Here is a 22641-nt window from a genome sequence, read left to right as displayed (position 1 = left end):
GTCCCTGAGTGCAAACAGGAGCTCCCACCCACGCCCAGTTTGGCTCTTCCTTCCCTCGCTCTTTTCCGCCTCTCCCTGAAGCTCCCCTGGGTCCGATCCCCTTGGGTTCCGCTCCCCCGGCAGCGGTGGCAGCGATGCCGTTCCCCAGGCTCCCGCCTTTCCCCCCACCCCACCGTGCTCCCACTTTTATCATCTTGGGGACAAAACTCCCCAAAATCTTCGGAATTCAGGCCAGGAGTAGATCCACCACCAGCACCTTCCCCTGCCGTGCCTCAGTTTCCCCACGGTGACTCCGATTCCTGCAGCGTCCCTCAGGAACGACGACTCCCATCCCTTCCCATCCCGAATTTCCCCCTGTTTTTACTCCTCCCTTCACTCCTCTCCTCGTGCCCACAGCTGAACTCCAGCCCCGCTTTCCTGCCCAGCTCCCGGATTTTCCCCCTTCCCGACGCCCCCAGCTCCTTTTCCACCAGCTCCTCCTTCTTCCACGGCGGCCTCCGAGAGACCCCACAAGCTCCGGGGCTCTTTCCCGTCAGCCCTCGTTAGGCAGCGCGCGGCAAACGAGGGCCGCTGAATTAATTAATCACTGAATTAATTAATCACTGAATCAGCTGCTGAATTCGTCACCCGGCCGTGCCGCGGAGCAGCTGCTCGGCATCAGCCCAAAGGGCTCCCGGCTGCCGCTCCCTCCCTTTTCCGGGAGCACCGAGGGATGAGGAGCCTTCGCTGGGCACAACAACTTTTTTTCTTTTTCCTCTTTTTTCATTGCGCGACCCTTTTTAAAGCTCCGCAGAGGAGCAGCAGCTCCCCGGGGATGTTTTTCCTGCCTTGGTGCCCTTCCCCGAGCCTCTCTCTCCGTTTCCCAGGCCAACAGAGCCGGCCCTGGGCTGCACCTTTCCCTGGAGCCCAGCCCATCCCAAACATTCGCGGCTCCTCCGGAAGCCTCCTGCCAGCTCTGCCCGCTCAAAGTCACCTTGTCCCGGCCCGCCGCGCTCCGGCCTCTCCCGGCAAATCATTAATCGGCTCCTCGGCATTCCCGCATGGAAAAATGCCCCAGCGGGTGCCCCCGGCCTGGCACTCGGAGATGCCGCTGCCCGGGAAGCTGCTCCTGTCGGCGGCCGCGCTGCTGCTCCTGTCCCTGGCCTTCAGGTTTTATAGGAACCGCTCGCCTCCCCCGGGAAAAATCCCACCGGGAGAGCAGCGGGAAAACCGGGATGGGGATGGGGCTCTGAGGAGGGATGGGGGGGACAAATGTGGGAATGGCCCCGGGATGCAGCCCGCGGCTCTCCGGGGGGAGCAGAGCTTTCCAAGGAATGAGGAGGAGGAGGAAGGAGAGGAGGTGGGTTCGGAGCTGATTCTCAGGAAAGCCCCGCTCGGTCCGGCCGGGATGGAAAGGGAGTGGGGAAGGAAACTGGGATGGAAGTTGGGAATTAAATCAGAAAGTGAAGCAGGGGTTGAGCTGGGGAGTGATCCCGGGAGCAGGACGGGAAGCGAGCTGGGAAAAGAGCTGGGAAGTCAGCCAGGAAGGAAGTCGGGAAGCAGGCTGGGAATCAAGCCGGGAAACAATCCAGGAAGAAAGCCAGGAAGCAAATTGATAATGAAGCCAGTAAATGAGTTGGGAAGTGAGCAGACAAACGAGCTGGGAAAGAAATTGAGAATTGAGTCAGAAATCGAGCTGGGAAGCGAACCGGGAAGCAAGTTGGAAAGTAAGACAGGAATTGAGGTGGGAAGAGAGCTGGGAAATGAGCCGGGAAGCAAGGCAGAAATTTTGCTGGGAAGTGAGCCGGGAATTTTGCTGGGAAGAGACCTTGGAAGCAAGGCAGGAGTGGAGGTGGGAAGTGAGCCGGGAATGTCGCTGGGAAGCGAGCGGGGCTCTCACGACCCCGGGGCCGTGGCCGGAGGCCGGGGCAGCCCCGCAGGGAGGGACGCAGCTGCTCCGGGCTCCGGGCATTCCCCAGGGATTCCCGACGCCCGGACAGAGGGGGATGGATGCGCCCAGAGCACGGAGCGGGATCCGGCTGGAGGAGCGGGGAGGAGCAGGGAGGGCAGCGCAGGGACAGTCCGGACCCTCAGCGTCACCTCCAGCCTGGGGCTGCTGCTGACGGCGAGAGAGGCGGGCTCGGACACCTCCCACTGCTTCTCCTCGGTGGCCAAGATCCAGGTGGAGGAGAACTTCATCCCGGAGCGCCGGGACCGGGACAGGGACAGCCTGCCCAGGCCTGGCCTGCGGGGCAAAGTCTACGACTACTTCGTGCAGTCCACCTCCGAGTCGGTGTCCAGGCGGACATCCCTGCCCTTCGTCCCTGCGGGGACACCCCGGTGTCACGGGGAGCGGGGCCAGGCGGAGCCACAGAGCTCCGGAACCCAGGGGGAGAATCCAGATTTGGAAATCCCTGATCCCGACACCGCCTCAGCTCCACATGAGGGCACCGAGAGCCCTCCAGAGCCACCTTCTCCCAGCAGCACCCTGGGGATCAGCCCCGAGCTCCCGCTGCCCGGTGCGGTTCCAGCTGCGGCTCCCGAGCCATCCCAGGTGTCACTGCCCAGCCAGGTGCACCTGGGGAACTGCTCCGAGGTTCTGCGCGCAGCCAAGGCGCGGCAGCTGCGGGCCCTGCAGGATGCTGCCCTCCAGGTGATGAGCAACCACCTCCTGCAGGTGCTGCGCTCCCCGTCCATCTACGGCCGCCTCAACGCCGGCGAGCGGGAGCTGCTCCCGGCGCTCCGCAGCCGCGGGCGGCCGCGCCTGGTGGTGGCCGATGTCCCCCCGGCCGAGCCCGGCCACCGCCGCGGCCGCCTCTGCTACTACGACGAGGACGGGGACCGCTGGTGCCAGCTGTGCCAGCTGCCGGCCGAGGTGGCCGGGCGGGGCTGCGCCGTGTGCTCCATGTTCAATTACCTGTTCCTGGTGCCCGGCTGGGAGGGGACAGGCCGGGCGCGGAGCCCCTCGTGCCGCGTGCTCTGCTACGACCCCCTGAGCGACAGCTGGCGCGACATCTGTCCCCTGCGCCAGGCGCGGCCGCACTGCCAGCTGGTGGCCCTGGACGGCCACCTCTACGCCATCGGGGGCGAGTGCTTGGCCACCGTGGAGCGCTACGACCCCCGGCGCGACCGCTGGGCCTTCGCCGCCGCCCTGCCCAGGGACGCCTTCGCCGTGGCCCACGCGGCCGCCGCGTGCGACGGGGACATTTATGTCACCGGGGGCACCCTGCGCTCGCTCCTGCTGCGCTACGACCCCCGCGGGGACAGCTGGGCCGCCAGCCCGGCCGTGGGTGACAAGGACAGGACGGCCGAGCTGGTGAGCGCCCACGGGTTCCTGTACCGCTTCCAGCTGCGGCGCGGCGCCGGTGGCACCCAGGTGGCCGTGTCGCGGTGCAGCGCCAGCGCCAGGCTGTGGTACCGCTGCGGCAGCCGCCCCCTGCCCGAGCCGGCCGGGCTGCGCTGCGCCGCCCTGGGCGGCCTCGTCCACTGCCTCGGCCGCGGTTTCCATCTCCGCTTCCTGGCTGACCCCGTCTCGCCGCGCTTCGGGGCCAAGGAGCTGCGGCCCTTCCCGGAGCCCCATGGGAGCCTCCTGCCCGCGGTCCTGGTGCTGCCCGAGGGGGGCACGGAGCCACCCCGGCCCTGAGGGGTCCCCAAGGAGCGGTGGCAGCTGGAGAAGGAGCCCCCAGGCTGTGCAATCCAGGCCCTCCATGGAGCCGACTACTTCCCAACACTCCGGGATGCAGGAAGGGATCAGATCCTTGGATGCGGCCTCTTCCCACTCTCTGGGATGGAGAAAGGGATCAGATCCTTGGATCCCACTCTTCACACTGCCCAGCATGCAGGAAGGGATCAGATCCTTGGATGCGGCCTCTTCCCACTCTCTGGGATGCAGGAAGGGATCAAACCCTTGGATCTGACCTCTTCCTGCTCCCTGGGATGGAGGAAGGGATCAAACCCTTGGATCCAGCCTCTTCCCACTTCCTGGGATGGAAAAAGGGATCAGATCCTTGAATCTGGTCTCTTCCCACTGCCCAGGATGCAGGAAGGGATCAAACCCTTGGATCCGACCTGTTCCCACTCTCTGGGATGGAGAAAGGGATCAGATCCTTGAATCTGACCTGTTCCCACACCCCAGGCTGGAGGAAGGGATCAAACCCTCGGGCCCTGCCGGGAATCGCAGCCCGGAGGAGGCTCCAGGAAGAGCCGGGAGGAGCTGGGCGGACTCGTTTGCTCAGGGGAGGTCAAACAGGGCCGTGTTTGTTTGGGCGGCAGCAAATCCCGGATCTCCGCGGGCTCCAGCTGTCCGGGCGCCCTTCGGGACCCGATTTGGACCTGATTTAGACCCGATTTAGGCTCCAGGTGGGGAACATTGACCCGGACACGGATGGGGAGCGGTTTAGGGTGGCGGTCGCGGAAGCTCCGCCAGCATCACTGGGACACCTCGCTCACGCTGGGAAGAGTTCGGGGCTGGCCTCGTTATCTCTTATCTCGTTATTTCTCACCTCCTCCTCCTCCTCCTCCTGAGAGCGCAGTTGTCTGTGTTTAATCTCTGTGTAAAGCGGCGCCGGGGGTTTAGGCACAGCTGGGCCTAAATTAAAGCGAACATTCGGTGAAATGAACCCCGCGCCTCGTTTTAAGCCGAGCCTAATTGGAGGCAGGAGCGCGCTGCTTGTTCGACATCGCTAATTAGGCACGGCCGGCAGCTCCGGGGAGGCGAGCAGGGAGCAGCGCTCCCTCATCCCCTTTTCCCAGATTCTCCCGGATCAGACACTCCCCCATCCCTTTTTCCCAGTTTTTCCTGGCTCAGACATTCCCTCATCCCCTTTTCCCAGCTTTCCCAGGAGCAGATGCTCTCTCATTCCCATTTCCCCCCCAGCTTTTCCTAGGTTTTCCCGTCTCAGTCACTCCCTCATCCCTTCTTCCCAGTTTTTCCAGGAGCAGATGCTCTCTCACTCCCTTTTCCCAGCTTTTCCCACCTCAGACACTCCCTCATCCCTTTCCCCCAGTTTTTCTGGGAGCAGACCCTCTCTCATCCCATTTTCCCAGCATTTCCCAGCTCAGACATTCCCCCATCCACTTTTCCCAGTTTTTCCTGGCTCAGACATTCCCTCATCCCCCTTTCCCAGCATTTCCCAGCTCAGACATTCCCCCATCCACTTTTCCCAGTTTTTCCTGGCTCAGACATTCCCTCATCCCCCTTTCCCAGCATTTCCCAGCTCAGACATTCCCCCATCCACTTTTCCCAGTTTTTCCTGGCTCAGACATTCCCTCATCCCCCTTTCCCAGCATTTCCCAGCTCAGAGACTCCCTCATCCCCTTTTCCCAGTTTTTCCAGGAGCAGGTGCTCTCTCACTCCCTTTTCCCAGCTTTCCCAGCTCAAACGCTCCTTCATCCCCTTTTCCCAGTTTTTCTGGGAGCAGACACTCTCTCATCCCATTTTCCCAGTTTTTCCCACCTCAGACACTCCCTCATCCCTTGCCCCCAGTTTTTCTGGGAGCAGACCCACTCTCATCCCATTTTCCCAGCATTTCCCAGCTCAGACATTCCCTCATCCCCTTTTCCCAGTTTTTCCCAGCTCAGACATTCCCTCATCCCCTTTTCCCAGCTTTCCCAGGAGCAGATGCTCTCTCATTCCCATTTTTCCCCCAGCTTTTCCTAGGTTTTCCCACCTCAGACACTCCCTCATCCCTTCTTCCCAGTTTTTCCAGGAGCAGGTGCTCTCTCACTCCCTTTTCCCAGCTTTTCCCACCTCAGACACTCCCTCATCCCTTTCCCCCAGTTTTTCTGGGAGCAGACCCTCTCTCATCCCATTTTCCCAGCATTTCCCAGCTCAGACATTCCCTCATCCCTTTTTCCCAGTTTTTCCCAGCTCAGACATTCCCTCATCCCCCTTTCCCAGCATTTCCCGGCTCAGACACTCCCTCATCCCCTTTTCCCAGGTTTTCCAGGAGCAGATGCTCTCTCACTCCCTTTTCCCAGCTTTCCCAGCTCAAACGCTCCTTCATCCCCTTTTCCCAGTTTTTCTGGGAGCAGACACTCTCTCATCCCATTTTCCCAGCATTTCCCAGCTCAGACATTCCCTCATCCCCTTTTCCCACCTTTTCCAGGAGCAGGTGCTCTCTCATTCCCATTTCCCCGCCAGCTTTTCCCAGGTTTTCCCGGCTCAGACACTCCCTCATCCCCTTTTTCCAGCATTTCCCAGCTCAGACACTCCTTCATCCCCTTTTCCCAGCTTTCCCAGGAAATCACTGCTTATCCCACAATTCCAGAGGGGCTGGGGGAAAGGAGCTTAAATCCCTCCCAGTTCCACCTCCCGCTACCCCAGGCTGCTCCAGCCTGGCCTGGGACACTCCCAGGGATGGGAATTCCAGGTTTTTTAGGGAATTTCGCGGCTGCTCGGGGCGGTTTAGGAGAGGCTGGGTTAAGATTCTCTCCCAAAGCGCTCCCGGAAGGATTCCTGGCACTGCCTGGAGCCTCCGGACGGAGGGCAGGGAACCTTGGGAGGCTGCGTTAATTAATGAGCCTGGGGCCGCGGTAATTAATTAACCCAGGGCTGCGTTAATTAACAAACCTGCCCAGGCTGCTTCTGCGGGTGGGGGCGGGTGAGGGACCCCTCCCTGCCATGGGAAATGCAGGAATATGTCGGAGCACGAGGATTTTTTGGGATTCACGGAATTTCCCAGCTGAAACATCCCAAAAAAGAGACTCTGGGAGATGGGAGGCGGCAATTCCAGGCGGGATGATCCCTCTGGGATGGCCCCGGGGCAGGGAGGGGGAAAATAAAGGGAAAAGGACAAATCCAAACCCAGACTCAGACCTGGAGGTTTCACTCCCTGCTCCAAAATCCCAGAGGTTTTGTCCTTTCCCTGCTCCCAAACCCTGAAAGTTTGGTTCCTTCTCTCCCAAATCCCGAAGGTTTGGTTCATTCCATGCTCCCAAACCCTGAAAGTTTGGTTCCTTCTCTCCCAAATCCCGAAGGTTTGGTTCATTCCATGCTCCCAAATCCTGAAAGTTTGGTTCATTCTCTCCCAAATCCTGAAGGTTTGGTCCTTTCCCCGCTCCCAAATCCCAAAGGTTTGGTTCATTCTCTCCCAAATCCCAAAGGTTTGGTTGGTTCCTAGCTCCCAAATCCCGAAGGTTTGATCCCTTGTCCAACTCCAGGTTCCTTCTCCCACCCCGGGGCCATTCCAGAGGGATCATCCCGCTGCTGCCGGGCTGGAATTCCCACCTCGCTCATCCCAGAATTTTTTTTTTTTTTTATTTTTTGGGATGTTTCAACCCAGAAATTCCGTGAATCCCAAATCCTCCTTATTTTCCCCATCATTATTTAACTCCTTGCTCCTCTCGCTCGTGCTCCCCCCACATTTCTGCTTTTCCCACGGCGAATTCCCGGTGTTGGAGCTTTCCAGCCCCTTGGAACGCGCGGACCCTTCCCGTGCCCATCCCAAATCCCGATTTTTGCCCTTTCCCCGTGACCGCTGCAGAGGAGAGCTCCCGGTGGGTGGGAGCGCGGCCCTGGAGCCCTTCCAGAGGACATTGGATTGTTTTCCATCCCAGGAAAGCTTTCCCAGATCCCGCCTCGCTGCCGGCGCCGTTTCGTGTTTCACCTTCCCCTTAACCCCTTCCTGCCCGCCGAGCCCGCGTTCCCCAGGGATGAGCGCCAAGGACGGGGCGCGGGCAGCGCTGCCTCCCCCGCTCCTGCACTCTCCAAGATTAATTTTGGGAAGCATTTGGGAGATTAAAAATGCCTGGGACATCCCGGCCTTGTCCTGCCGGGAAGGACACGCAGGCCGGGAGTGTGTGGGAATGACTTTGGGATGAGGGAAAGGGAAAACAAAGGGAAAAGGACAAATCCAAACTCAGGCTTACACCGGGAGGTTTCATTCCCTGCTCCCAAATCCCAAAGGTTTGGTTCCTTCCCTGCTCCCAAATCCCAAAGGTTTGATTCATTCCCTGCTCCCAGATCCCAAAGGTTTGGTTCCTTCTCTCCCACATCCCAAAGGTTTGGTTCCTTCCCTGCTCCCAAATCCCAAAGGTTTGATTCATTCCCTGCTCCCAGATCCCAAAGGTTTGGTTCCTTCTCTCCCAGATCCCAATGGTTTGGTTCCTTCTCTCCCAGATCCCAAACGTTTGGATCATTCCCTGCTCCCAAATCCCAAAGGTTTGGTTCATTCCCTGCTCCGCAATCCCAAAGATTTGGTTCACTCCCCGACCCCAAATACCAAAGGTTTGGATCGTGACCTACTCCCAAACCCCAAAGGATCGATCCCTGATCCCAAATCCAGGAGATTTGATTCATTTTCTCCTCCCAAATCCCAAAGGTTTGGTTCATTCCCTGCTCCCAGATTCCAAAGGTTTAGTTCCTTCTCTCCCAAATACCAAAAGTTTGGATTGTGACATGCTCCCAAATCCTGAAGGTTTGGATTGTGCCCTGATCCCAAATCCCAAAGGTTTGATTAGTTCCCTGCTCCCAAATCCCGAAGATTTGGTTCATTCCATGCTCCCCAATCCTGAAGACTTGTTTCACTCCCTGATCCCAAATCCCAAAAGTTTGGTTGGTTCCCTACTCCCAAATCCCAAGGGTTTGGTTCTTTCCCTGCTCCCAAATCCCAAAGGTTTGGATTGTGCCCTGATCCCAAATCCAGGAGGTTTGATTAGTTCACTGTTCCCAAATCCCAAAGGTTTGGTTCCTTCTCTCCCAAATCCCAAAGGTTTGGATCCATCCCTGATCCTAAATCCAGGAGGTTTGATTTGTTTTCTCCTGCCAAATCCCAAAGATTTGGTTCGTTCCCTGCTCCCAAATCCCGAAGGTTTGGATCATTCCGTGTTCCCAAACCCAGCGCAGGGAGGAGTCTCTGGAAATCTCCCAAATCCTGAAGGTTTGGTTCTTTCCCTGCTCCCAGATCCCAAGGGTTTGGCTCCTTCTCTTCCAAATCCCAAAGGTTTGGATCGTTCCCTGATCCCAAATCCAGGAGGTTTGATTAGTTCACTGTTCCCCAATCCCAAAGGTTTGGTTCTTCCTCTCCCAGATCCCAAAGGATTTGGTTCATTCCCTGCTCCCAAATCCCAAAGGTTTGGTCCTTCCTTTTCATTGGGATGTCCTGGATTTTCATGGAAAGGTTGGAAAATCTGCCACAATTTCCAGGGAAAAGGGTTGGGAATGCACGTGGTGCATCCCAATAAACTCCACACCTTCCCCATGGATCTTTCTGGAAGTATCCAAGGATGAACAACCAGAGGTCACCATGGATCCTGTGGGATTTTCCCTGGAATCCCTGGATCCATGGATGGGAACAGGGAGAGCTCCTGGATCCACCAGGGACAGCAGCTGGGACTCCTGAAAAATCCATGAATCCCTGGAATTGCAGCTGGGGCTCCTGAAAATCTGGGAATCCCTGGAATTGCAGCTGGGGCTCCTGAGACTTTGGAAATCCCAGGAATTGCAGGGACTCTCCAGTAGCAGAGACTCCTGAAAATCGAGGAATCCTTGGAGTTGCAGGGACTCTCCAGCAGCTGGGACTCCAGAAATTCTGGGAATCGCTGGAATTCAGGGATCTCTCCCTGTTCCCACCCCCAGATCCAGGGACTGAAGTTCATTCTGGGATCATTTTCTCAGCTCCAGCAGAATTCCCAGCACACGCCGGGCATCCAGAGCCACCTCGGCATTCCGACCATTTCTGCTTCCCAGCTTTTCCCCAGTCCTGCTTCCTCAGCTCCTTCCCTTCCGCTCTGTTTTCCCTGGATTTGCTCCCGGGAAGCGTCAGCAGAGCCGGGCCCGGGGAGCGGAAGAAAAGCTGAGCTGGCTCCGGGAGCTCCGTCGGAATTCCAGGGGGAGCTGGGGCTCTGGAAAAGGGCTGGGAAAGGTCAGGGATCCCCAGGCACTGCTGGAGTCCCTTCATCCCACTCCTGGAGCTTCATCCCAATCCCAGAGCCGGAGCCACCCCTGGGATTGTTATCCCTGATCCCAAATCCCACTGGAACGGCAGCGGGATGGGAATGGGATGAGGTGTTCCCAAAGGATCGAGGAGTATCCCAAAGGATCCTGGAATAGCCAATATTTGACCCCCAGGGATCCAATCCAGCTCCAGGCCCTGCTCAGAGATCCCAAAATTCCACATTTCCAAACGCTCCCGGGGCTCCAGGAGCCTTGGGAATGTTCCCATTCCATGGGCAGCCATGTCAGCCCTGAACCCTCTGGAAGGAGAAACTTTTCCCAAAATCCAACCGGAATCTGCAGGTGACGCCAGAATCCAGGGAATCCAGGAATTCCTATCTCCATCCTCCAGGAATTCCAGAACCGAACAGGGACCGGGAATGGTCCAGTCCAGAGAAATTCCTGGAATAATGCCTGGAATCCTTGGGAATTGGGAGCCAGTAAGGAGAGGGGATTGTCCCTGAGGGATCCCGAGGGAATCTGAGATTCCCTTGGAATCTGAAACCCACAGCAGGCCCTGCCTGGAGGGGGAAATCGGGATTGGGATTTCCAAGGAGTTTTCGCCTGGAGACCTCCAGCCCCCTGGGATGGGATCCATAAAAATCCACAATTCCCTAAATTCCCACACCATTCCAGCTGCATCCATGTGGGATTCCCATCCCAATCCCATTCCCACACCCACCTCATTGAAATTAGGATCATTTCATTGGAACCGGAATAATTTCCATTGGCATTGGGATAATTTCCATTGGCATTGGGATAATTTCCACTGGAACTGGAAAATTGGAATTGGGATAATTTCCATTGGAATTGGGATAATTTCCACTGGAATTGGAAAATTGGAACTGGAATAATTTCCATTGGCATTGGGATAATTTCCATTGGAATTGGAAAATTGGAATGGGGATAACTTCCATTGGAATTGGGATAATTTCCACTGGAATTAGGATAATTTCCATTGGAATTCCAGCTGCATCCGTGTGGGATTCCCATCCCAATCCCATTCCCACACCCACTTCATTGAAATTGGGATAATTTCATTGGAACTGGAATAATTTCCATTGGCATTGGGATAATTTCCATTGGAATTGGAAAATTGGAATTGGGATAATTTCCATTGGAATTCCAGTTGATCTGTGTGGGATTCCCACCCCAATCCCCATTCCCACATCATTCCCAAACCGTTCCAGCCCTATCCATGTGGGATTCCCATCCCAATCCCATTCCCACACCCATTTCATTGAAATTGGGATAATTTCATTGGAACTGGAATAATTTCCATTGGCATTGGGATAATTTCCATTGGAATTGGAAAATTGGAATTGGGATAATTTCCATTGGAATTGGGATAATTTCCACTGGAATTGGAAAATTGGAATTGGGATAATTTCCATTGGAATTGGGATAATTTCCATTGGAACTGGAAAATTGGAATGGGGATAATTTCCATTGGAATTGGGATAATTTCCATTGGAATTGGAAAATTGGAATTGGGGATAATTTCCTTTGGAATTGGGATAATTTCCACTGGAATTGGAAAATTGGAATTGGGATAATTTCCATTGGAATTGGGATAATTTCCACTGGAATTAGGATAATTTCCATTGGAATTCCAGCTGCATCCGTGTGGGATTCCCATCCCAATCCCATTCCCACACCCACTTCATTGAAATTGGGATAATTTCATTGGAACTGGAATAATTTCCATTGACATTGGGATAATTTCCATTGGAATTGGGATAATTTGCATTGGGATAATTTCCATTGGAATTGGAAAATTGGAATTGGGATAATTTCCATTGGAATTGGGATAATTTCCATTGGAATTGGAAAATTGGAATTGGGATAATTTCCATTGGAATTGGGATAATTTCCATTGGAACTGGAAAATTGGAATTGGGGATAATTTCCATTGGAATTGGGATAATTTCCACTGGAATTGGAAAATTGGAACTGGAATAATTTCCATTGGCATTGGGATAATTTCCATTGGAACTGGAAAATTGGAATTGGGATAATTTCCATTGGCATTGGGATAATTTCCATTGGAATTGGAAAATTGGAATTGGGATAATTTCCATTGGAATTCCAGCTGATCTGTGTGGGATTCCCACCCCAATCCCCATTCCCACATCATTCCCAAACCGTTCCAGCCACATCCATGTGGGATTCCCATCCCAATCCCATTCCCACACCCGCTTCATTGAAATTTGGATAATTTCATTGGAACTGGAATAATTTCCATTGGCATTGGGATAATTTCCATTGGAATTGGAAAATTGGAATGGGGATAACTTCCATTGGAATTGGGATAATTTCCACTGGAATTAGGATAATTTCCATTGGAATTCCAGCTGCATCCGTGTGGGATTCCCATCCCAATCCCATTCCCACACCCACTTCATTGAAATTGGGATAATTTCATTGGAACTGGAATAATTTCCATTGACATTGGGATAATTTCCATTGGAATTGGGATAATTTCCATTGGAATTGGAAAATTGGAATTGGGATAATTTCCATTGGAATTGGGATAATTTCCACTGGAATTGGAAAATTGGAATTGGGGATAATTTCCATTGGCATTGGGATAATTTCCACTGGAATTGGGATAATTTCCTTTGGAATTCCAGCTGATCTGTGTGGGATTCCCACCCCAATCCCCATTCCCACATCATTCCCAGACCGTTCCAGCCCTATCCATGTGGGATTCCCATCCCAATCATCTCCATGGGATTGGGACCTCTCCTGCTTTTTTGGGATATCTCCATGGGTTTTAGGGTCTGTCCTCCTTTTTTGGGATATCTCCATGGGTTTTAGGGTCTGTCCTGCTTTTTGAGGAATTTCCTGCACCGGGATGTGACTTCCAGGGTTTTGCTTCCCTAAAGCAGCGGCGCTGGAAATCCCAATCCTGGAGAAATTCCATAGAAATCCGCCCAGGCCCAGGTGTTCTAACCGAATTCCAGGTTTTTTTCGCACACTGGGAATTTTGGAGCTGGAGAATGAGGATGGAATTCTGGGATTTTCCTTTCCTGGTGGATCCAGATTTTCCAAACGGGCTGGAGAAGGGGATGAAGAATCCCAGGAATTTCCTGAAGATCACAGGGACCCTAAAACAGAATTTGGGATTATCTCGATCCTGAATTTTGGGATTCCAATGGAGGATTTTCCCTAAAGTGGGAAAAATCCAGGAATAAGGAGAGGAGGAAAAATCCAGGAGCACCGGAATCCGCAGGAATTTTAAAATTCGGGAATTTTCGATGGAAGCTGAGCCCAACGGAGCCGCAAAATTCCCTTTCCTCAAACTTCCGAAATCCTCAAAATTCCTTTTTCCCGAGCTTTTTCCCGGGGCGTTGCTGCCATCTAGGGGCTCCCGGTTGAAAACATGGAAAAAAGGAATTTATTCCCGGTTTCCCAGCATTATTCCCAACTTTTTTTTTTTCCTTTGGCTTTTCCAGCGGTTTTTGCCTGCTTTATTTGCAGCTTGGATCTTCCCGGAATTTTTGTTCCTAGATTACACCCAGGGTTTTTCCAAGACTTTTCATCCCAGCAAAGATCATGATTTATCCCTGGAAAAAATTCTGGCAAAGACTTGGATGCTTCCCAGAAAAAAAAAACTTGGAAGGCACAAAACATCTTTGGGGCTCAGCTGGGATGTAAAATTCCCAAAAATGGCAGGAATGTGGGAATTCCCAGCTCCTCATCCCAGCAAATCCCCCATTCCCACATGGACACGGAGCAGGATCCTCATTCTGCTCATTTCTTGCCCCATTCCCATAGGGAAAAGGTTGGAAATTCCGTAATTTTGGAGTTTTTTCCCAATTTCTGCTCCTTCTCCCTCTCAGCTGCCCAAAAGCGTTTTGGGAATGAGGGAACATCCAGGGAAAAGTGGGAATTCTCCTCCTGCTCCTCCTTGGGATCCACCCAGATGCCATTTTCCCCAAAATATTTTTATTCCCAGGAATGCTGGAATCCTTTAATTCCTGGTTCTCCTCATCCTAAGGGGGCAAAGCAGGCATGGAAAAAATTCCATTATTTTGAAATAAGTTGAAATCAAGGAATAGGAATTCCCAAGGAAAAGGGAGCTTAGGGAATGAAGAAGGAGCAGCCAAAGAAATGGGAATTCAAAGAAATTCAAAGGAATTCCTGGAATTTTTAAGGAAAAATGGGATTTATTCCTGATTTTCCCAGGTTTTCCTGGAGGTTTTCCATTGAACTTCCCCTGGATCCATCTGGGCTCATCCCGAGGAATCCACGCATGAGGATCCTGCTGGATCCAGCTCCGTGCCCAGGGAATGCCAAAGGGGGAAGGAAAAGTGGGAATTCCAGCAGCCTTAGGAAAAATCACCTCCGAAAGAAGAAAACTGGGATTCCTGAATTCCCCTGAGGCCACATTTGGGGGATATTGGAATTTTAGGGATTTATCCAGGCTGTGCCGGGTTTTTTCTCCATGGGAAGGGCTCGGTCCAGGTTTTATCCCAAATTCCTGCAGGACAGGGAAAGGAAGGCAAGAGGGGAAAGTGGGAATTCCAGCAAATTCTGGATTTCTGGGAATTGCAGAAATCTGGGATCAGGGCAGTTTTTACAGCCCGGAGAAACCAAAGGAATCTTTTCCCATGGGATCATTTCTCCCATTTCTCTTCACCCCATGGGGTTCCCTTGGGATCCATACCCAGCTCTGACCCCCTGGAAAACCCCAGAGCATCAGAGAATCCCAAATTCCCAGCCCCAGGCATTCCATGGGTTTCCAGGGGGAGGATGATCCCTAAAAAACCTGGGACATCCATCCCCAACCCTTCCCATCCCTCAATTCCAATGAAATTATCCCAATTCCCATGGAAATTTTCCCACTTCCAATGAAAACGATCCAAGTCCTGATGAGAATAATCCCAATTTCAATGGAAATGATCCCAACTCCAATGAACTGGTCCCAATTCCAATGGAAATTTGGATAATTTCCCACTTCCAATGGAAACGATCCAAGTCCTGATGAGAATAATCCCATTTTCAATGGAAATTATCCCAACTCCAATGAACTGGTCCCAGTTCCAATGGAAATTATCCCAATGCCAATGAAATTATTCCAGTTCCAATGAAATTATCCCAATTTCAATGAAGTTATCCCAGTTCCAAGGGAAATTATCCCAATTCCAACGGAAACGATCCCGATTAACTCAGATTCCCTGTTTTTCCCAGCCCTGATCTTCCCAGCTCCTGGCCTGGATGCTCATCTGGGATATCCTTCAGCACAATCTTGGAATTATTTGGACTGGAAAGGCTTTAAATCCCACTCTCATTCCATGGGGGGATTCCAGGAAAGGATATTCCATATCCGTTCCAGGAACATCCACCCCCCCAGTCATTTCCACCCCTGAATTCCAATAGGAAATATCCCAGTTCCAATGGAAATGATCCCAATTCCAATGGGAATTAACCCAATTAACTCAGATTCCGTTTTTCCAGCCCTGAATTTCCAGATCCTGGTGCAGGCAGGGATGTGGGATCACCTGGAATGAAGGCCTGGGATTGTCCAGGATGCAGGTGTGGGGTTGTCCTGGTGTCCTTCAAAGATGAATCCAATCCCAAATCCTGTACAGGTGGAGATTTGGGGTCACCTGGAATGGAGGTGTGGGATGGTTCCAGTGTCCTCCAAAGCCAGATCCTGGTGCAGGCAGGGATTTGGGATCACCTGGAACGAAGGGATTGTCCTGGTCTCCTCCAAAGACTGATCCAGGCCCACATTTCAGGGCAGGTGGAGATTTGGGATCACCTGGAACGAACAGATGGGATTGTCCAGGATGAAGGTGTGGGATGATCCTGGTGTCCTTCAAAGATGAATCCAGTCCCAAATCCTGGTGCAGGTGGAGATTTGGGATCAGCTGGAATGGACACATGGGATTGTCCAGGATGAAGGTGCAGGGTTGTCCTGGTCTCCTCCAAAGCCCGATCCAGCCCCAGATCCTTGTCCAGAGAGGGATTTAGGATCACATGGAACGAAGGATGGGATGATCCTGGTGTCCTCCACAGCCAGATCCACCCCCACATCCTGGTGCAGGCAGGGATTTGGGATCACCTGGAATGAAGGGATTGTCCCAGTGTCCTCTACACCAGATCCAGTCCCACATCCCAGTACAGGTGGAGATTTGGGATCACCTGGAATGAAGGCCTGGGATTGTCCAGGATGAAGGTGTGGGGTTGTCTTGGTGTCCTTCAAAGATGAATCCAGTCCCACATCCCGGTGCAGATGGAGATTTGGGATCGCCTGGAATGGAGGCGTGGGATGGTCCCGGTGTCCTCCAAAGCCAGATCCAGCCCCAGATCCCGGTACAGGTGGAGGTTTGGGATCACCTGGAATGAAGGCATTGTCCCAGTGTCCTCTACACCAGATCCAGCCCCAGATCCTGGTACAGGTGGAGGTTTGGGATCACCTGGAATGAAGGCATTGTCCCAGTGTCCTCTACACCAGATCCAGCCCCAGATCCTGGTACAGGTGGAGGTTTGGGATCACCTGGAATGGAGGTGTGGGATGGTCCCACTGCTCTCCGCAGCCAGATCCAGCCCCACCTCCTGGGACAGATTCCCATGGACTCCAGGATCTCCAGCGCCTTTTCCCAAGGTGGGGATCAAACCCCGGGAAGGCTGAGGGAGCTCATCCCACAGTTCCTCCCATCCCAGCCCTGCGGACGCTGGGTCCTTCCCTGTCCCGGGACAATTCCTTCTTGGCAGAGGGGGCACCTCCAGCGGCTCCTTCCCAATCCAGCTCCCCCTGCTCCAGGCTCCTGGGACCCTGCTGGATGCTCAGGTCAAGCTTGGAGCTCCCTGGAATTCCCCATCCTTGACATCCAGGATTTTTATCCTCACCAGGAGCTGGAAGGAGCTGGGGGCTCATCCAGGTCCTCAGATGGACCTGGTGGAAAGGCTCAGAATTCCATGGAATTCTCCCTGTCTGATCCAGGGCTCTGGGAAGGAGGATCCGAGGTTCCAATGCAGCTCGTTCCATCCAGTCCAGCATTCCCAAGTGTCCAGGGCCACTGGAACCTCCTCCTCGGAGTTTTGGAGGTGTCATTTTAATAGAAAATATCGTTTTATAGGAAATATAATTTAAAGAGAATAACCTTTTATAGAGAAAATATAATTTTATATATAAAAACCTCAAATCCGTCCATCCATGGATCCCCCATCCGTTATCCTGGGGAGGGAGGGAGGGAGGGATGGATGGATGGATGGATGGACGGATGGATCAATGGATCCATGAATCCATGGATGGATGGACGGATGGATGGACGGATGGATCAATGGATCCATGAATCCATGGATGGATGGATGGATGGATGGATGGATGGACGGATCAATGGATCCGTGAATCCATGGATGGATGGATCCATGGATGGATGGATGGACGGACGGATGGATGATGGATGGAGGGATGAATGATGGATGGATGGAGGGATCCATGGATGGATGGATGGATGGATGGATGGATCCATGAATCCATGGATGGATGGATGGATGGATCCATGGATGGATGGATGGATGGATGGATGGACGGACGGATGGATGATGGATGGATGGAGGGATCCATGGATGGATGGATGGATCGGTTGGATCCGTGAATCCATGGATGGATGGATGGATGGATGGACGGACGGATGGATGATGGATGGATCCATGGATGGATGGATCCATGGATAGATGGATCCATGGATGGATGGATCCATGGATCCATGAATCCATGGATGGATGGATGGATGGATCCATGGATGGATGGATGGATAGATCAATGGATCCATGAATCCATGGATGGATGGGTGGATGGATCCATGGATGGATGGATGGACCCACGGATGGAGGGATAACGGGGGAAAAGCAGGGAATCTTTTCCCGAACCTTCCCGGCCGGATCCACACGGTGGCAGCAGGGCTCTGCCGATGGAACGCCGAGAGACGCTGCGCTGCTTATCCCAAAAAACCCCAGGGATGAGAGCCGAGGAACCGCTCCATGGAAGGGGCTCAGAGATCCCCGGAGAGATCCCAAGGGAATCCCGCTCACAGGGAGAGAGGGAGGGAAAGGTCCCTGACCTGTGTCCGAGCTGTGTCCGAGCTGTGTCCGAGCACATCGGGCCCAGGACACGCTGACCCCTCCGGAGCTGGGGATTCCTGCAGGAACTCTGGGAATTCCCCCTCAGGTGGCACTGTGGGACAGGGAAAAGGATCCGGAATGGTTCAGGCTGGGTTGGTGGGACCTTCGCGCCCATCCCAGTCCATGTCCGGACACCTTCCCTGGTCCCGGGTGCCTCCAGCCCCATCCAGCCCAGCCTGGGACATTCCGGGGATCCAGGGGCAGCCACAGCTTTCCTGGGAAGATGTGTCAGGGCCTCACCTCCTTCCTGGGCAGGAATTTCTTCCCAAATTCCACCCAAATTACCCTATTTCAGTCTGACCCATTCCTGCTCGTCCTGGAAGTCCACTTCCCAAGGATCATTCCCTCTCCAGCTTCCCTCCAGACACTGGAAGTCGCTCCAAGTTCTCCACGTCCCTCCTTCCATCCATCCATCCATGGATTCCATCCATAATCCATCCATCCATCATCCATCCATCCATCCATCATCCATCCATCATCCATCCATCCATCCATGGATTCCATCCATCCATCCATCCACGGATTCCATCCATCCATCATCCATCCATCCATGGATTCCATCCATCATCCATCATCCATCCATCCATCCATCCATGGATTCCATCCATCCATCATCCATCCATCCATGGATTCCATCCATCCATCCATCCATGGATTCCATCCATAATCCATCCATCCATCCATCCATCCATCCATGGATTCCATCCATCCATCATCCATCCATCCATGGATTCCATCCATCCATCCATCCATCCATGGATTCCATCCATAATCCATCCATCCATCCATCCATCCATGGATTCCATCCATCCATGGATTCCAATCATAATCCATCATCCGTCCATCCATCCATGGATTCCATCCATCCATCCATGGATTCCATCCATAATCCATCATCCATCCATCCATCCAATCCATCCATGGATTCCAATCATAATCCATCAAACGTCCATCCATCCATGGATTCCATCCATCCATCCATGGATTCCATCCATAATCCATCATCCATCCGTCCATCCATCCATCCATCCAATCCATCCATGGATTCCATCCATCCAAGCTGCTCCAATTCCTTCAGCATCTCCGTGGCCTCCTCTGGACCTTCTCCAACAGTTCCGTGTTGGAGCAGAGAATTCCAGGTGGGATCCCAGGAGAGATCCGATCCCATCCCTTCCCTTCCCTTCCCTGCTGCCTTTGTTCCTTGGAATGCACCTGGGACATGGATTTTGGGCTGGGAATGTTGGGATGAAGATGGGAGAGAGGGATGGGATCCACAAAAATCCCATAAAAATTCCCTAAATTCCTATTCCTGGTCTAAAACCCTGGAATGTCCTTTTTTTTTTTTCCCCATGGAAAAATCCCTTTATTTTCCCATTTAATTCTGTATGACCCCCAAAGGTTTGGGGGCTTTATTCAAACATTAATAAAATACTAACAAATACTTTAGTGTGACTATAAAAATCAATAATTAATGTAGATAAATAATAAAATACTAACAAATACTTTAGTGTGACTATAAAAATCAATAATTAATATAAATAATAATATAAATAAACAATACTAATTCAGTGTGAATATTGTGATTGAAGTCTCAGTCCTACAGTTAAAGGCTTCCCAAATTATTTTATTTTTTCTTTTTTTTGATTGTTTTTATCAATTTATTTGTGTGATTTAGAGTTGACAATATTTTTATTAGTAGTAGCAGAGCTACTAATAATAATATTTTAATCAATATTTGGTGAGTTCATTATTGATAATCCCTGATTTAATCAATATTTGTATGAGTTTATTACTGATATTTCCTGATTTTTATCAATATTGTGTGGATTTATTATTGATAATCCCTGATTTCCATCCATATTTAGACGAGTTTATTATTGATAATCCCTGATTTAATCAATATTTGTGAGTTTATTATTGATAATTGATTTCCATAATTGATATTGATTTCCATCAATATTTGGTGAGTTTATCATTTATAATCCCTTATTTTGATCTATATTTGATGAGTTTCTCATTGATAATTCCTGATTTCCATCAACATTTCATGACTCTATTGTTAATTCCTGATTTTTATCAATTTGGATGAGTTTCTGACTGTAATTTCTGATTTCCATCAATATTTGGGATCACTGACTTGGTCCTGCTGAGGTTTTTAACCTTCATGCTCCTCCTGCTGGAATTCCTCGGATTCCCAATGGGATTTAGGCCTGGCTTTACCTCACCTGCTGCGACAGGTGAGGCTTTGTTAGACCTGGCATCAATAATTATCCATCATTATCAATAATTATCCTCATTAATCCCTGTCCCGCTTTTTGGGACATGCTCCCCCAAAATCAGGACAGGCACCAATCCCAAGGAAATTCTCCTCAAAAAGCAGCACGGATCCTAAAACCCATTGAAATGCTGCCCAAAAATCCACAGAGAGGCTCCCAAAAATCAGGACAGACCCCAGTCCCATGGAATTTCTCCTCAAAAAGCAGGACAGGTCCTAAAACCCATGGAGAAGTCCTCCAAAAAAGCAGGACAGACCCCAAACTCATGGAAGTGCTCTTAAAAAGCAGAATAGGACCCAATCCCATGGAAATTCTCCTCAAAAAGCAGAACAGACCACAAACCCATGGAAATACTCCTAAAAAGCAGGACAGATCCAAAACCCCATGGAGATGTCTCCCAGAAAAGGAGGACAGACCCCAAACCCATGGAAATGCTTCCCAAAAACCCATGGAGATGCTCCCAAAAACGAGAACAGGCCCCAGTCCCATGGAGATGCTGCCCAAAAAGCAGGACAGATCCCAATCCTATGGAATTTCTCCTCAAAAAGCAGCACAGATCCTAAAACCCATGGAAACGTCCCCAAAAAAAGCAGGGCAGACCCCAAACCCATGGAAGTGCTCCCCAAAAAGCAGGACAGATCACAACCCTATGGAATTTCTCCTCAAAAAGCAGCACAGATCCTAAAACCCATTGAAATGCTTCCCCCAAAATCCCATGGAGATGTCTCCCAAAATTCAGGACAGACCCCAAACCCATGGAGATGTTCCCAAAAAGTGGGGCAGACCCCAAATCCATGGAAGTGCTCTTAAAAAGCAGAATGGGACCCAATCCCATGGAAATTCTCCTCAAAAAGCAGGACAGATCCCAAAACCCATGGAGATGTCTCCCAGAAAAGGAGGACAGACCCCAAACCCATGGAAATGCTCCTCAAAAACCCATGGAGATGCTCCCAAAAAGCAGGAGAGGCCCCAATCCCATGGACATGATTGGGATGGGAATCCCACACGGATGCAGCTGGAACAGTTTGGGAATGATCCCAAGTGGGAATGGGATTGGGGTGGGAATCCCACATGGATGCAGCTGGAACAGTTTGGGAATGATCCCAAGTGGGAATGGGATTGGGGTGGGAATCCCACACGGATGCAGCTGGAATGGGAATTTAGGGAATTGGGGATTTTTATGGATCCCATCCCATCTCAGGGGGCTGGAGATCTCCAGGAGAAAACTCCCTGGAAATCCCAATCCCAATTTCCCCCATCCCGGTTTTTCCCAGCCCTGTCTCTTCTCCAGAGCCCTTTGGGATCTCTCGGGAATCTCTGATTCCCTTGGGATTCCTCGGGGGGCACAGCCCGGGACAATCCCCTCTCCCCGCTGCCTCGGGATTCCAGGTGTTATTCCAGAGGCAGATCCGGGCGGGACGAGCCCCGGGATCCCGGGAAATCCGGGAAAACCCCGGCGGCGCCCGGAGCGGGGCCGAGCCTCGGGAAAAGGGATTTAATCCCGCTCCGGGAATCTGAGCCGGGAAAAGCGGGCGGGGCGCGCCGGAGGGACGGGAATTCTGTGGGATCGGGAATGCCGGGGTCCACAGCGGGAACGGGGCCGCTGCAGCCTCGCGGTTGGGATTTATCCCGTGAAAATTCCCGGCTCATCCCAGAGATGTCGGGCTTGGATCAGGGAACGGCTCCAGGCCGAGTTAAACCCGGCCCAGGGCGGGGCCGCTCCGCCCTTTGAGCCCCGCCCGGGACTTTGATCCTCGGGTTTGGAGTCTGGGAAAAACAAACCGGGAACACCCCTGGGGACACCTGAGACCGCCTGGGGACACCCCTGGGGACACCTGAGACCGACCGGGGACACCGGCGAGATCTCCTGGGGACACCCCTGGAAGCATCTAGAATCTCCTGGGGACACTCGGGATCACCTGAGGACACTGCTGGGGACACTCGGGGTCTGCTGGGGACGCTCCTCAGGACAGTCCTGGGGACACTGGCGGGGACACGCGGGATGTCCTAGGGACACCCTGGATCTGCTGGGGACACTCTTAGGACACTCCTGGGGACACCCAGAATCTCCTGGGGACACTTCTGGAGACACTTGGGATCACCTGAGGACCCTCAGGATCTCCTGGGGACACTCCTAGGGACACTGCTGGGGACACTTGGGATGACCTGGGGACACCTGGGAACACTGCTGGGGGAACCCAGAATCCACTGGGGACACTTGGGATCACCTGGGGACATTGCCAGGATCTCCTGGGGACACTCCTGGGACACTCCTGGGGACACGCAGGATCTGCTGGGACACTCTGGGGGACA

The 22641-nt window shown here is 52.6% G+C and overlaps 1 protein-coding gene across 1 annotated transcript; it reads left to right on the top strand.

Annotated features, from left to right (window-relative positions):
* The first annotated feature begins 1048 nt into the window (after positions 1 to 1048).
* KLHDC7A (kelch domain containing 7A) lies at positions 1049 to 4572 on the top strand. The gene has a single exon (XM_071448921.1). The coding sequence runs from the start codon at positions 1049 to 1051 to the stop codon at positions 3620 to 3622; it is 2574 nt and encodes an 857-aa protein (XP_071305022.1). The 3' UTR covers positions 3623 to 4572.
* The last annotated feature ends 18069 nt before the right edge of the window (positions 4573 to 22641 follow it).

This window comes from Agelaius tricolor, unplaced genomic scaffold (genome assembly GCF_023055355.1).
Source record: "Agelaius tricolor isolate 1412-34295 unplaced genomic scaffold, bAgeTri1.0.p SCAF_28, whole genome shotgun sequence".
Classification (NCBI taxonomy): Eukaryota; Metazoa; Chordata; class Aves; order Passeriformes; family Icteridae; genus Agelaius; species Agelaius tricolor.
The sequence above is the reverse complement of the archived record's forward strand: the minus strand, read 5'-3'. Positions and strand labels throughout refer to the sequence as shown.